At 37.9% G+C, this 14,059-nt stretch overlaps 2 protein-coding genes across 2 annotated transcripts; both read right to left on the reverse strand.

The window, feature by feature from the left end:
• Positions 1–947: 947 nt before the first annotated feature.
• Positions 948–7,127, reverse strand: LOC107672721 (ankyrin repeat domain-containing protein 34B-like). Its single transcript, XM_016466020.1, has 3 exons — positions 6,771–7,127; positions 3,795–4,075; positions 948–2,764 (listed from the first exon to the last, which is right to left on the reverse strand). Exons 2-3 carry the CDS (start codon positions 3,995–3,997, stop codon positions 1,318–1,320), a joined length of 1,650 nt encoding a protein of 549 aa, XP_016321506.1. The 5' UTR covers positions 3,998–4,075; positions 6,771–7,127; the 3' UTR covers positions 948–1,317.
• A 2,006-nt stretch (positions 7,128–9,133) lies between these two features.
• Positions 9,134–13,870, reverse strand: dhfr (dihydrofolate reductase). Its single transcript, XM_016466022.1, has 6 exons — positions 13,681–13,870; positions 13,153–13,202; positions 12,945–13,050; positions 12,722–12,848; positions 11,950–12,065; positions 9,134–9,535 (listed from the first exon to the last, which is right to left on the reverse strand). The coding sequence occupies exons 1-6, from the start codon at positions 13,770–13,772 to the stop codon at positions 9,454–9,456; spliced, it is 573 nt and encodes a 190-aa protein (XP_016321508.1). The 5' UTR covers positions 13,773–13,870; the 3' UTR covers positions 9,134–9,453.
• Positions 13,871–14,059: the final 189 nt, after the last annotated feature.

Consider the following 14,059-nt stretch of genomic DNA (forward strand, 5'->3'; position numbering starts at 1 on the left):
GGGGTCGTCACATGTGGTTGCCGCAAGCCCACCGGCCGCGCCGCTCTCAAGCCCGCCCGCCTCCGCTCACTCAAGCCCGCCGCCACTCACTCAAGCCGGCCTCCGCTCACTCTAGGCCTTCGGCTTCCGCTCACTCTAGCCCGCCGTGTGTTTCGTTGTGAAAGCGAAACTACTTTGTTTGGCCTTCCAAAAGAGGACGATATCCGCTTCCTCATGCCTAGAGCTGATCCATGCTGGTCGCTGAGGAAATACATCAACTTCGCGCTGTGGATTGTTTTTTAACCTTAAACCGCATAAACACATTTCATTACACAAATACACAAAATAATGTTCTTTTTAGCAACATCATATGACCCCTTTAAGGTTTAAACATGCATTTCTTTGGTTCTTATGCTTAAATAACCCAATAATGTACAAATGTTCAAACACAAATTTCAGAGAAATGCTATATTTTTGTAATTTACATTTGCATTTGTAACATTTTGTATATTTGCATTTTGGGTAACACTTTACAATAAGGTGCCATTTGTTAACATTAGTTAATGTATTAACTAACATGAACTAACAATGAACAATACATTTATTGAAAAGAAAGTTCAGAAGAACAGAATTAATTTGAAAGAAAATATTTTGTAACAATGTAATTTTAATCAATTTACTGTATCCTTGCTGAATAATAGTATTAATTTCTATATGCATATGTATAAATGTATATACACACATGCGCACACACACACATTACTGACCCCAAACCTTTGAATAGTAATGTATAACCACTATATAGAAGAAAGCAAAAGTGTTATCTGTTAAATTATTTCGGTTTCATTTATTTTTGCAGAAAATATCAAAAACACATGTAATTACATGCAGTATCATTGGACAACACTTCTATCTATATATATATATATATATTCAAGAAAGTGAAAGTAATGTTTTATGCTGCATTTATTTACAGTCAATGGGTAAATACAAGGTCACAATATATTCTGTTTTTTAAATACAAAGACATTGCAGACATGAATCAGGTTTAAAAAGAAAGCAGTGCCTTAAACAGCAACAAAGTGTCAGTATTCTGATTCAGTGCACAAATGAGTGAGAGCACAAAGAACAGAAGTAAAGTGCAGTCAAGTTTATAATGTTCAAAATAGACATACTCCCATTGTCCAATCTGGAAAGTGCATTTTAGGGAGGTGGTTGAGATGTTTAGGTTAATTCGTATTTAAATCTAATCTTTATTCTCTTCAGATTTCAGACTTAGTGTAGATTGACAAATGACATTAAATCTCTATATTTACCACAACCTTCCATTGTGATGGATTACTGACCAAAAATCTCCTCAAAATTGACCAGCTGCTTGATCTGCTCGGTTTGCATGGAGTGTCGTCTTAGCAGACTCTTCTTATTCTTGTGATCTCTGGGATGGCTTGGGGCACAGGGCACAAAATGCCTCGATCCAGAAACAACAGGTGTAGTTCCTGCCACAGGCTTGCTTCCACTGTTGAGGCCAACACTGGTATTGACTTTGATATCTGGAATGGGTGCATGCGGATTGAGAGGTGGTAGATAACCAGGCCGGGTCTGTGAGATGTGGTCTAGGAGTAGGGCTCCGGATCCCCTCCGCTCCAGCATCGCTGGGCTCCTCCTCTGGACGAGACACTCCAGAGACTCTCTGGATCCTGAGAGAGTGGAGGAGCGGCTAGTAACAAGCTTGCGTTTCTCCGTCCCTCCAGTTCCTCCTCCTCCAGTCTTCCCGAGGTCTTCAGAAGGTTGACTCCCAAACTGAGGCAACTGAGAGTCAGAACTGTAATGGTCCATTCCGATGTTGCGCCGGCGAAACACGTTGCGCAGGCTTGAAACGGCCAGGTTGGGAAGACAGTCTGTGTCCCGGTCCACAGGTGCTGAGATGGATGCCTGTTTGAGGTTCTGATGTGAGGAAGAGTGTGGTAGCAACTCACCATCATAGGACATTTTTCTACTGAGCCATTTCTGTTCTTTTGCTAGTTCTCTTTCAGCATCAGATGATGTCTCAAAGGCTCTAAGCAGACCAGTAGAGTCCTTGACGTCAATGCTTTGGTGCCGAGCTACTGTCGCTTTCAGTGGAGGTCTGCAACCATTGTACCCAAAGGAGAGCTCCTCTTCAGGGGTGATATCTAGAAGCTCCTCGGTCAAGGATGAGGACTTACATTGCTGTAGGAGCAGAGATGGAGGGATCTTCAGCCAGGGCTCTGAGTGAAGCCTTTGTAGATGCAACAGCTTCGCCACACTACCTGCTTGCAGAGGGCTTGAATCTTGAGTCGGTGATCCTGGCTTGGATGTGGGAAGTGTTGGAGTGGATCCCAGGGTCTCCGATTGGTTATTGGTGGATGGTGTGATAAGAGGGGTACAGAGTTTAATTTCAGAAGGGCACATACAAGATGCAGGGGCACAGTGCAACCGGTCCTCAAGATTTGGAGGAGGTGGTACGTTCAGATACTGCTTGGTCATTTGTCTTCCAGAGGGTAGTTTGTCTGTTGTTATGATGATGACTTCTTTGCCCTTGGCCTTGCAGGCATCCAGTAGTACTCTTAGTGCATCCTTGTCTCCATCGTTAACTGCATAGACCAGAGCGGAGGAACCCGTGTGGTCCTCTAAACTAGGGTCAGCTCCACTGGAGAGCAGAAGCGACAGCACCTCATCGCCTGCCCGCTCTATGCAGGCATGCATTAGGGCAGTCTTACCAGACTTGTCCTGAATGTTGGGGTCCGCACCATTTTCAAGAAGATACCTGTTGAGAAGAGATTCGTTAGAGTGAGTTCATAAAGGAATGGCTCAATGGCATACCAGAGTGCCCATGATAAAGAAAAATAATTAAAAAAATCTTGTAAATAGAAGAAAAAAAGTAGTGTGCCAAGAAATACACTCTTGGTATTCATGCTTGTTTCAAATGATTTTTAAAAACTTTTATTTTCAAGAATAGTTTCAGCTGTTACCATCAAGTAATTCAAAATACAACTGAGCTATTTTCTTTACCCCTTGAATACATGAGTGTATATAAAACATTTTATATTACACTATGGTTCTAAAGTTTGGGGTCTCTTATGGATTCATTTAATCAAAAATAAATTAAAACAGTAATATTGTAAAATGTTATTATTATTTTAAAAAACTGTTTTCTATTTTAATATCTTTTAAAATGTAAATAATCCTGTGATGGCAAAGCTGAATTTTCAGCAGCCATTACTCTATTCTTCAGTGTCACATGATCCTTCAGAAATAATGCTGATATGCTGATCTGGCGCTCAAGAAACAATTATTATTATCAGTGTTGAAAACAGTTGTGTTGCTTTTTGTTGTGGAAACCCTGACACAGTTATATATCTGTAATGGCAAAACTTTTTTCTAAATATTGAGTTTTTGGGGAGTCATTCTATCATAAAATAGTCAAATATTTATGTAGTTTAAGAAAATTAGTGGCCTTGACACACATTCATGAGGGTCTGTAGTGAAGCATTTTTGTTAAAATATTTATTTAAGAAATTAAAATAAGTTTATGCCAAACTACTTAAGTGTTAACCCCCCCCAATATTTTTTAAAATAAGACTTTTTAGATTACATTTTAGGACATACATCTCACCCTGACTATTTTGTACTCTATTAAAAATATTTAAATTAATTTCATTTCAGAAATTAAAACATGCTCATCATACAAGAGTTATTGTACTGATGTCTGAATTGCATTTTAAATGTACTTTTTAATAAACTAATATCTGAGTTTGGCACAATTGGCTAGTATAATTAACTTCTAGGAGACCCACCTGATGATCTTGGGTTTGGGCACACTCTGAGCATCGGCATGGTGGCTTTTGCAGGCCACCATCAGTGGGGTTTCTCCTCTCTCATTGCTCTCATTAATGTAAGCCCCTCCTTCCAGCAACAGACGCGTCAACCTCAGGCGACACAGATATACTGCTTTAAGTAAAGAGTTTCCGTCCGTTCGCACCTCTGTTGAGTCCTCCATGATTGTGTGGTGAGACCGTTGAGAGGCTAATATCGCGTTGGCTCAGTGGATCATAGGAGCTGATTTCTTCTTTGACTTCTGTCAGGCAAGAGAAGGAGAGCGCACTGCATCAGAATCACAGTTTCTCAAGGTTTTCAATTAAGTGTCTGCCTTTTTATCCGATTCATTCGCATCAAAGCAAACCTGACAACTCTTTGACATTGAAATGTTCTCTCCTTCTTTGCCTTAGAATAATGCTAGAGAGGCTTCCTGCTCTAATCTAGTGTCTCTCGCCATTCACCGGGTAGACAATATGAAGATGTTTGTTATGATGACTAGGTGGCATGTCTCGGTGGTACTTGACAAGAAGACATAAGAAAACTGAATTAGTTATCTAATCCCCTTTACATAAGATGAATTACTCCCCTTTTATATTCTTTTAATTTTGCAGAATATTTCTGTTCCCAACATGTTATTAGGCAACATATGTAAAGCAATATTCTGGGTTTAATACAAGTTATGCTAAACCAACAGCACTTTTGGCATAAAGTTCAAATAAATTTCAACCTGTGCCTCCTTTTCTTTAAATAAGCAAAAAAATCTGGTTTATAGTGAGACACAATGGAGGAAAATGAGGCCAATTTGGCAACAATATGTGTTTTGAGTGAAAAAAATGACAATTTTTGTGTAAAATTACATCGTTTTATTTAATTGCCATGAAAACGTAACATTTAAAACCCTAAAATTACCATAAAATGGAGGGAACAACAAGCAGCCAAAATAATACATAAAATGTCTTAACAGAAGAATTAATGTAAGTGTTTTTATTAAAAAAAAAACAGCCCCATTTACTTCCATTGTAAGTGCATTGCTGTGACCTTGATTTTTGCTTTGTAAAAGAAACGCATGGAAATTATGCTGTCTATTAAGCTTAACTTCCACTGTACTTTCAAATTAGCGGATGCAGTATAAGTGCCGTCTTTAGCGTGTTAGCGTGCACCAGACATGCACAGTCTGTTTTTATAAGAGCAATAGCAGTGTTTTTCAGCAGGCTGAAATTCAATAGCTTGAGGCAATCTGTATTTGCCTCATTGAACGATGGCATTCCTTTATACAGTCTATTGTGCATGTGGCCTTGTTCTCTCAACTCAGAGCGCAGTCGCGGTGCACTCTTTTTTTAACAAAGAGTGAGTGTGAGACTGCCTCAGTCAGGAATATAAATGTGATTTCACTGGAGTTGAGGAAAGATGAGTAAGAGAAGGAATCTTTTTGTGTCCTCCAACAAAAATAAAAAGGATGACAACCTGGGCTGACACTCGGTAACTGTAGCTTTTCTTAGAAGTGGAGGCTGCATGTGAGCTGCGTCAGCACCTTGGTTAAATGTTAAAACTTTGTGGATTATAATACCTTTATCTACCTATTAGAAACGTATGCCTTTCCTGAACAAAAACATCCTCGTCTTTCTTTCTCCACATGTTATGTTTTGTATGCTAATAAACCACTCTGTCCTAACGGATTGCCTTTTTAAATCAAGTTGTACAGACAGACTAAAGTCCTGATTGGCCTGGTACAAGCACACGGCCTGATGCCTGCAGGACATCTCGGTTCAAGCTGCTAATTCCTAGAGCTCCCTGGGCTGGCATTTAAAACCACAGCTTTGTGTACCATACTGCTAGTCTTCAATCGCCCTTGGGAACAGAGAGAATTTTTAATGACAGGCCTCTCTCTCTCTCTGTCACTGCCTCGTGCTAAAAAGCATGGAGCAAATGAGGACCAAAACAGACGAGGGTGGCGATTGTTGCAGCAGCAGCGCTGAAGTGGAACACCAAACAGACCACTTCACGCACCTGTATGCATCTGTGATTCATGCCAGATCACGCAATACTTAATTTTCCTCGCAAATGGTGGGCTGATTTTGTCCCTCTCAAAACACCTGCAGGGAAAATGAAAACCCACTCTGTGACATCAACTGATAACTGAATAAGAGTAGTTTTTTGTGTGTCTTGATTAATGAGGGTAATGAAAGCTTCCTCACTGTGCTTTCGAGGTTTGCCAGGATCAGGAGAATAAATTATAAGGCTCCTCAGCTGATACGATGATACATTTCCACGTCCATACATAAATTTATATGCTAAACAGTGAAAGCAGCATATAGAAGTTCCTTTACTTTGCATAAGGATGTCTTTTTCAATTAATTTGGAAAATTATTATTTACATGGAGTACTAGGTATTTAAAGTTGATTATTTTATGTCATTTAAACTCAATTTCTACTGTATATCAAATGTTTAAAATATATTTTTATACTCAATCATTTGACTTAATATTATTTCACATGTGAATTTTTATACTTAATCATTTTATACTAAACAAATAAATGTTGTTTTAATTACCTATGGACCTTACTTAAATTCCTTTTACATATATATATATATATATATATACACACACACACATATATATACACATACAGTTTAAGTTTTAAAAAGTCACATGCATTGTAAAATCCTCACTGAAGATGCTATTTTGTGTGAACTACTTATACTTATTTGTACAGATTAATGGAGCCAAGGTCAAAACTAACGAAAAAGCTCTATCAACTATCATCATATAAAGTCTCGCAAGATTTGCATCAAAAAACCAAGACCAACAGCTTCACAAATCTAAAATAAAATTTAAAAAATCTGCAAGAAATCTTTAACACAAAAAGTTGTAAATTATACAGCATAAAAATGTAGAGTATTTCATTAAAAAAAAGTATTCATACTTATAAAGGAGATGAGATTAGTTCCTTACCTCTTTTAAACCAGTTGCAGCTCTAGTTTTCCAATAGCTTGTCCCTGTGGCATGTCATCTTTGTAATAGACAAGTAATCCAGCGGTGAGACTAAAGCTGGAGCTTGAAGTGGGAGATGAACGTGTGGGGATGTACGCTCACTGAGGGTGAATGAAAGAGTGGCACAGATAGAGGAGAGATACAGAGAGAACAAGTGACACAGACCAAGTCCCTGTGCATCAGGAGGGCAGTCAAGCTTAATAGAGCAAGGTGACGCCAGTCCCTACACATCCAACGTCAGTAAGTGATCGCTCCATTATTCTCATTTGTTTCTAACTCTGATGTCAACATGATCACATGATCATGACTCCTATGGTGCAGTTACATCATTATGACACAACAGTCTCACCTTTGAGGCAGCAGTTCAGCTCCTGAGGGATGTGGGGGGTGTGTATTGAACAATTTGAGTAATGCAGTCATGATATATAAGCCTGCAATGATGGCACTGATAAAAAGGACAATAATAAGACTCCTAATGGAATAATAACAGAAAATAAGTTGTATTTAATAGCAAACACCAGGCAAACTAGATAAAAAAATAAACAGAAAAATGGCAAGTTTACTGCTCATGTGCATAAAATAGTGAAGCACAAACACTTCTCAAGGCTCTAGATACTGTTTGTACCCTGAAAATAAATCTACAGGTGCATCTCAATAAATTAAAATGTCGTGGAAAAGTTCATTTATTTCAGTAATTCAACTCAAATTGTGAAACTCGTGTATTAAATAAATTCAATGCACACAGACTGAAGTAGTTTAAGTCTTTGGTTCTTTTAATTGTGATGATTTTGGCTCACATTTAACAAAAACCCACCAATTCACTATCTCAACAAATTAGAATACTTCATAAGAGCAATAAAAAAAAAAACATTTTTAGTGAATTGTTGGCCTTCTGGAAAGTATGTTCATTTACTGTACATGTACTCAATACTTGGTAGGGGCTCCTTTTGCTTTAATTACTGCCTCAATTCGGCGTGGCATGGAGGTGATTTCTCATTTTCCTCTTGACAATACCCCATAGATTCTCTCATAGAGTCTGTGTGTGGTGGCTCTTGATGCCTTGACCCCAGCCTCAGTCCATTCCTTGTGAAGTTCACTCAAATTCTTGAATCGATTTTGCTTGACAATCCTCATAAGGCAGCGGTTCTCTCGATTGGTTGTGCGTCTTTTTCTTCCACACTTTTTCCTTCCAATCAACTTTCTGTTAACATGCTTGGATACAGCACTCTGTGAACAGCCAGCTTCTTTGGCAATGAATGTTTGTGGCTTACCCTCCTTGTGAAGGGTGTCAATGATTGTCTTCTGGACAACTGTCAGATCAGCAGTCTTCCCCATGATTGTGTAGCCTAGTGAACCAAACTGAGAGACCATTTTGAAGGCTCAGGAAACCTTTGCAGGTGTTTTGAGTTGATTAGCTGATTGGCATGTCACCATATTCTAATTTGTTGAGATAGTGAATTGGTGGGTTTTTGTTAAATGTGAGCCAAAATCATCACAATTAAAAGAACCAAAGACTTAAACTACTTCAGTCTGTGTGCATTGAATTTATTTAATACACGAGTTTCACAATTTGAGTTGAATTACTGAAATAAATGAACTTTTCCACGACATTCTAATTTATTGAGATGCACCTGTAAGTGCCACTTAAGGTGTGTACAAGGTGCAAGCGCTGGGTAATTGGAATTCCAGTCAGGTTTATTTCAGCCCAGTCGTAAACATTCATAGCACATTAGGCTGACATACCCGAAACCAATCAGATTAAAAAGGTTTTGCCTGATTGCAGCATTTGGCTTTTTAAAATAGAGGTCGTGAAGGAAGTGAAGGAGTCTGTGTAGGTGAGACTGAAAGTGCTAGTATTGTGACATTTCTCTAAACTATATGACAACCTTTGTCAATCAGCCAGCCTGAAGACGAACCAGCTTGCATATTCATTGAGAGCAGCCAGATCTTAAGGCTGGCTTAACAGCAGACACTTCAGGTGCTATTGGATATGGAGATGAGCAGGTTGTCTTTTGCAGTTGGCAAGATGAAGAATAATTAAGTGGATAGCAGATGTGGAAAAGAAAATTGATTATCAAAATTAGATATGCTTTCTGAATATTTGAAATGATAATCCAGGAATTAAACCTGACACTAATTTAAAAAAAAAATGATGGCAGTGCCACTGGAAAAACAACAGTTTTTGCATATTTGAAAAAATTATTGAGAAAAGGCTGCAAATCACCAGAGACCTAGTGGTTAGCACCCATGCAACAAGCTGAGCTGTTGTGCTCGTGTGATTGAATCCTGTCGATTTTACCCCTTTTTACTCACTCTCTGTCTTATGATTTTCTGTCTACTTTCCACTTTGTATATAAAATTGCAAAAGGCCACACACAAAATGTTATCATAAAATCATAGTTTTCAACTGTCCTAGAATCGCAACATATTTTTGGGCATTTCATTTTTATTACTAAGAAGAGTTGACAGGAAATGTGACCAACATAAATGAGAAGGAGAAAAAGGGGTGATGGGGTCAGGCAATTACAGAAGTCTGATTTAAAAACAGGTCTCCCATAAAAACTGCACCACGCAACATGTCAGAGCACTCGCAATACCAGCCAGGCCACTTCTCCAACCTTAACATCATGCTTAAAGGATCTTCTTAGTCTTTGGTGCTCTCATACACTTCAAACACATACTGAACACCATTCTCCTCCTGCAAGCCCGTGGGTACACCTGGGAATCTGACCAGAAGGAAACAAGGAAGAGAAACAGAAGGAACAACAAGACATTACCCACAAGTTTCTATGGTCAGGGCTGATTTCACAAGCACGCATTTCAACTAAGAACATAAGAAAAGATAACCTGTAGTACAAAACATAATACAGACACACACAAACAATTACATGCATAAGCTTGTACTTTCATCCGCTTTAGACTGGTATAGATTGTTGTTAATTGTGCCAATTAACTGTTGAAACTAATCAAATGAATTTGAGAACACAACTAACAAAAGATCCATTTTACTCTTTGACAGATGAAGTGGCAGTGATTAACCTGTATCAACATTCTGTGTGCATTTAACTTCTCTTTAAATGCTTATTGTGTGCCTGAGAGATGTGACATTTGGTGCGGCCCACTTTTGATGCTAGATGCCATTTTTACATAACAAGAGAGCTTTTTCTCCTCATTGATGTAACTCTCTTCACTATTCTCTCTGGATACACAATACAGCATATGTCTGTTCCAGTGCCAATATATCCATTAATGCCACTTTATTCAAGGATTCGACCTGACAAATATTCCTAAATATATGTATAAAAAAGGTTGTACTTTAAAGAAAGAAAGTGTTTCAAAACAGTGAAGAGTTTTAGCCTTGGAAAATGGTCTTTTGAAGTTTAACACTTTACTGGAATAATAATATCGTTCCTACAAATCATGTTATGAAACATTTTTTGCAGGCAATATGCAAATTGTTTTATTCTGTAGGGCTCTGAAAAACTTGACATGGACTTGCAATACCATTTAAAAGTTTGGGGTCAGTACCCTTTTTTAAAGGTTTTTGAAAGATGTATCTTATGCTCACCAAGGCTGCATTTATTTGATCAAAAATACAGTAATATTGTGAAATAATATTACAATTTAAAATAACAGATTTCTATTTTAATACATTTTAAAATGTAATTTATTCCTGTGATGGCAAAGCTGAATTTTCAGCAGCCATTACTCCAAGCCTTCAGTGTCACATGATCCTTCAGAATTAATTCTAATATGATGATTTGGTGCTCAAGAAACATTTATTATTATCAATGTTAAAAATCAAGTGCGGCTTGTCTGTAAGGGCAGGTGGGGCAGAGCCCCACCAAAATATTCACCCAAAACATAGACCTCTATATAAACTACATAAATAATAATCTGTAAATGTATTCAGCATTCTGCAACAAATATTTTTTCAGATTTTCTTCACAATTTTACGTCATAAAGTGTGCAGGATATATTAAAGGGGTCATATGATGCTTTTTTAAAGATCATTATTTTGTGGTTTCACGCTCTCTCTCTTTCTCTCTCTCTCTCGCTCACACACACACACAGGATGCGCAAAACTCCGCATTTGAACAGTCAATAGCAAATACTTAAACTAATAACAAAACAGTTGCAACTTCAGGGATCTTATCTATGCACAATCAGCTTGTAACACTCCAAAGAGAAAGGAAAACTTGAAATCGCATCATATGACCCCTTTAAAATTCATCGCAAGCTTCGGCAGGCACGTAAAATGATGGGGCAGTTGTGCTGGTGTCCTTCCGAACTCAACAGCGCCCCGCAAATTTTACAATGTAAATCTGTGGTAAAAAGTGGAACTGCAGCACGTTCTAACTGAGAGCCATTTGGGCAGTTTTGAGACTGCCCTGCTTATTTTCACGTTACCTTATCTCGCTCCAGACCAAGACGATATCAGTCAGCTTCTGCTATATGTGTCTGCATCAGGTCAGTATGTAGCTGGCATGTCTGTTTTTTCCATGTGGAGTAGTGTTTTAAATGAATGAAAGTGTTAATCCTTTAGTTTAAATGTGCTCACGTAAAAAGCCTTTATATAGTTCTGTTGTGTTTGTTTTATGTTCGCTTTAAGATGAGACATGATATTCGTTTCCTCACTTAAATTCCACTACAACTTGTAATATTCTAAATTAACATTCGGAGACAAAATTAAGGCAATAATTCTATAGCATTCTGTGTGTGTGTACTTCGAGTCTGTCAATCAACACTAGCGTACCGCCCACTGGCTGAATAACGCAAGGACATTAGATCTCTGCCAAAAGTGTGTGTGCATGTGTTAGACTATAAAGTCTATAAGCTTTCTTGAGTTTATTATAAACTAGCACCATGACCCAGAATCTGCCCCACCTAAATTTACAGTCAGGAACCGCTACTGTTAAAGACAGTTGCTTAATATTTTGTAGTAACTGCAATACTTTTTTAGAAGAACAGTATTTATTTGAGAGAGAAATCATTTGTAACATTATAAATGTCTTCACTGTCACTTTTGATCAATTTAATGCAGATGAGCAGCTGCCTTCATTATAAACTGCAATGCTAACCTCTCTCCAGGAAATATAGACCTTCATGTAAATGTACAAGCAACTGTATGAGCACTCACTCGGGCAGGAGCTTGTACTTGTCCATATTAATGTCAGGTATAAATGTGTCGCAGTCAAACTGTTTGAGAACCCGTGTCACAAAAAGATGCCTGGGGCCAGAGCTCTCCATCACCTCCTGAAGAACACAGCACAAACATTCACAAAGTACATTGTACAAGATATAACAGAATGAGGAGGAAGGAGTATGAAGGGAGTATTTTGTACATTTTGCCTTGAGGCAGTTTCCATAACAACTGATAATACAAAGATCTGGACTACACTGCGCTATAACCGAGATACAACTGATATATAGGTGGCTGTATAATGTATATCGTTGCACGCATGTAACTGGTGAAACAGCCCATTTTACCCTCAAATTAGGAACCATCAAACCACATTAAAAAAAAACAATAAAATTAATTTTATAATTTGGTTGTATGATGGGTGAAGTCAGACTTACATTTTAAAACCTAGATTGAAAAAATATATATATTTTAATGTATTCAGAAAGAAAGAAAGAAATGAAAAATGAGCATACAAAAACATGGAACTGATCAAAAGCCATACAATTATCTCTCAACACTACACAAAATTCCATATATAATCCCACAATACTTCCATGTTTATACACAAGTTTACCATTGTTAATTAGTAAGAATGGAAACACAAGACCATTGTAAAAATCATTTAAGGCTATAAGAGATTTGATACATATTCAGCATATGTTTATACTTCTATTACATTTTTCTGAATTTCTCAATAGATATGAGTGATTTACATAATTTTACCAACCTTGTAGAGAGCGCTTCCCCCAATTATCCAAACCTGGTCCACTTGTTTTTCGAGCTCACTGCTGTCTAACAGATGGAGAGCTGAACTGAAGTCTGAAGCAAGGTAGTGAGCTCCCTCTGGGACTGTCCTGTGTAGCCAGCGATAGAAACAGGCACTTTACTTATATACAGCATAGTGATTTATTACAAGATGAAATAAACTGTAAACATTAAAAAAGGATTACTTGAGCTCTCTGCTGAGAACAATGTTGATCCTGTTCTTTAGGGGCCTGTTTGCTGCAGGAATAGAGAACCATGTCTTTCTGCCCATCACAACCACATTCTTTTTACCTGTCAAATGACACACGGAATGTATGATTTGGTTTAAGATTTTACTAATTTCTGAACAAACAAATAAAACATGACAAAACTAAGACAATGTAAGCATATTACCCTCAGCTGAAGGGGTCATTGTCATCTTCTGAAAGTGTTTGAATTCATTACTAAAAAGATCAGAAAGGTAAGAATTAAAGCGATCGATTGGGATAAATTTTGAGGCTGGCTTTGTGTTATAGTTCAGGAATATGTCAGGGGTTTTTCTGTAGTACAGTAGTGTGGGTGGGTTTAGCTTCGCTGGCATGGGGGAAATGTGCTGAATGTCGTTATTTACGTTCCCAGTGGACTCCAGGATAAAGGTCAAGCTTTTAACTAAAGCTCTGTGCAATCATAAAATGTTCTCTCTTCAGGTACATCTTCAGCTAATATTCTTCCTTCTACCATTCTTTCTTAATATGTTTTGTAAGATGCTTTAACTTTATTCATTTGTAAATAGTCATTCAGTTTATATAACTTTAAACGTATAGCTGGTGAGAAATTCAAAACTCTTTACACAGGGCACTAAATAACTACAAACTCCTCTTATAATATTGAATCAATATATCAGAACATTAGCTTGAGATTTAGCAACAAATACGTGCTCACCTTAGTCTTATTGGATGCCATGGCAGATTTCCATTTTTCCCTATTCCCATGTCTGGACAAACAGCTACAATACAGTTGAGTATTCGAGACATAACTATTCTGAATGTAATAAACAAATCACACTTTAGCTAGTACGTACTGCCTCGTCTTCCTCCCGCCAGCGAATTTACGAACGAGTACGTCAAACGCCAGGCTCATGAATATGAATTACGTTATGTGACGCTCATGAACTGATTTGCTATAGGAATAAGTTCGCGCTATTAAACTGGCCAATGAGCGTATTCTATTAATATGAAGGCTTCGCGCTCCTCCCGCCAAATGTGAAAGGAGCCAATGGCCATGAAGAGTGTAGTACACAGACAGAAAGCGTTTATGCACC

This window comes from Sinocyclocheilus anshuiensis, unplaced genomic scaffold (assembly GCF_001515605.1).
Source record: "Sinocyclocheilus anshuiensis isolate Anshui unplaced genomic scaffold, SAMN03320099.WGS_v1.1 scaffold88, whole genome shotgun sequence".
In the NCBI taxonomy this organism is placed as follows: Eukaryota; Metazoa; Chordata; class Actinopteri; order Cypriniformes; family Cyprinidae; genus Sinocyclocheilus; species Sinocyclocheilus anshuiensis.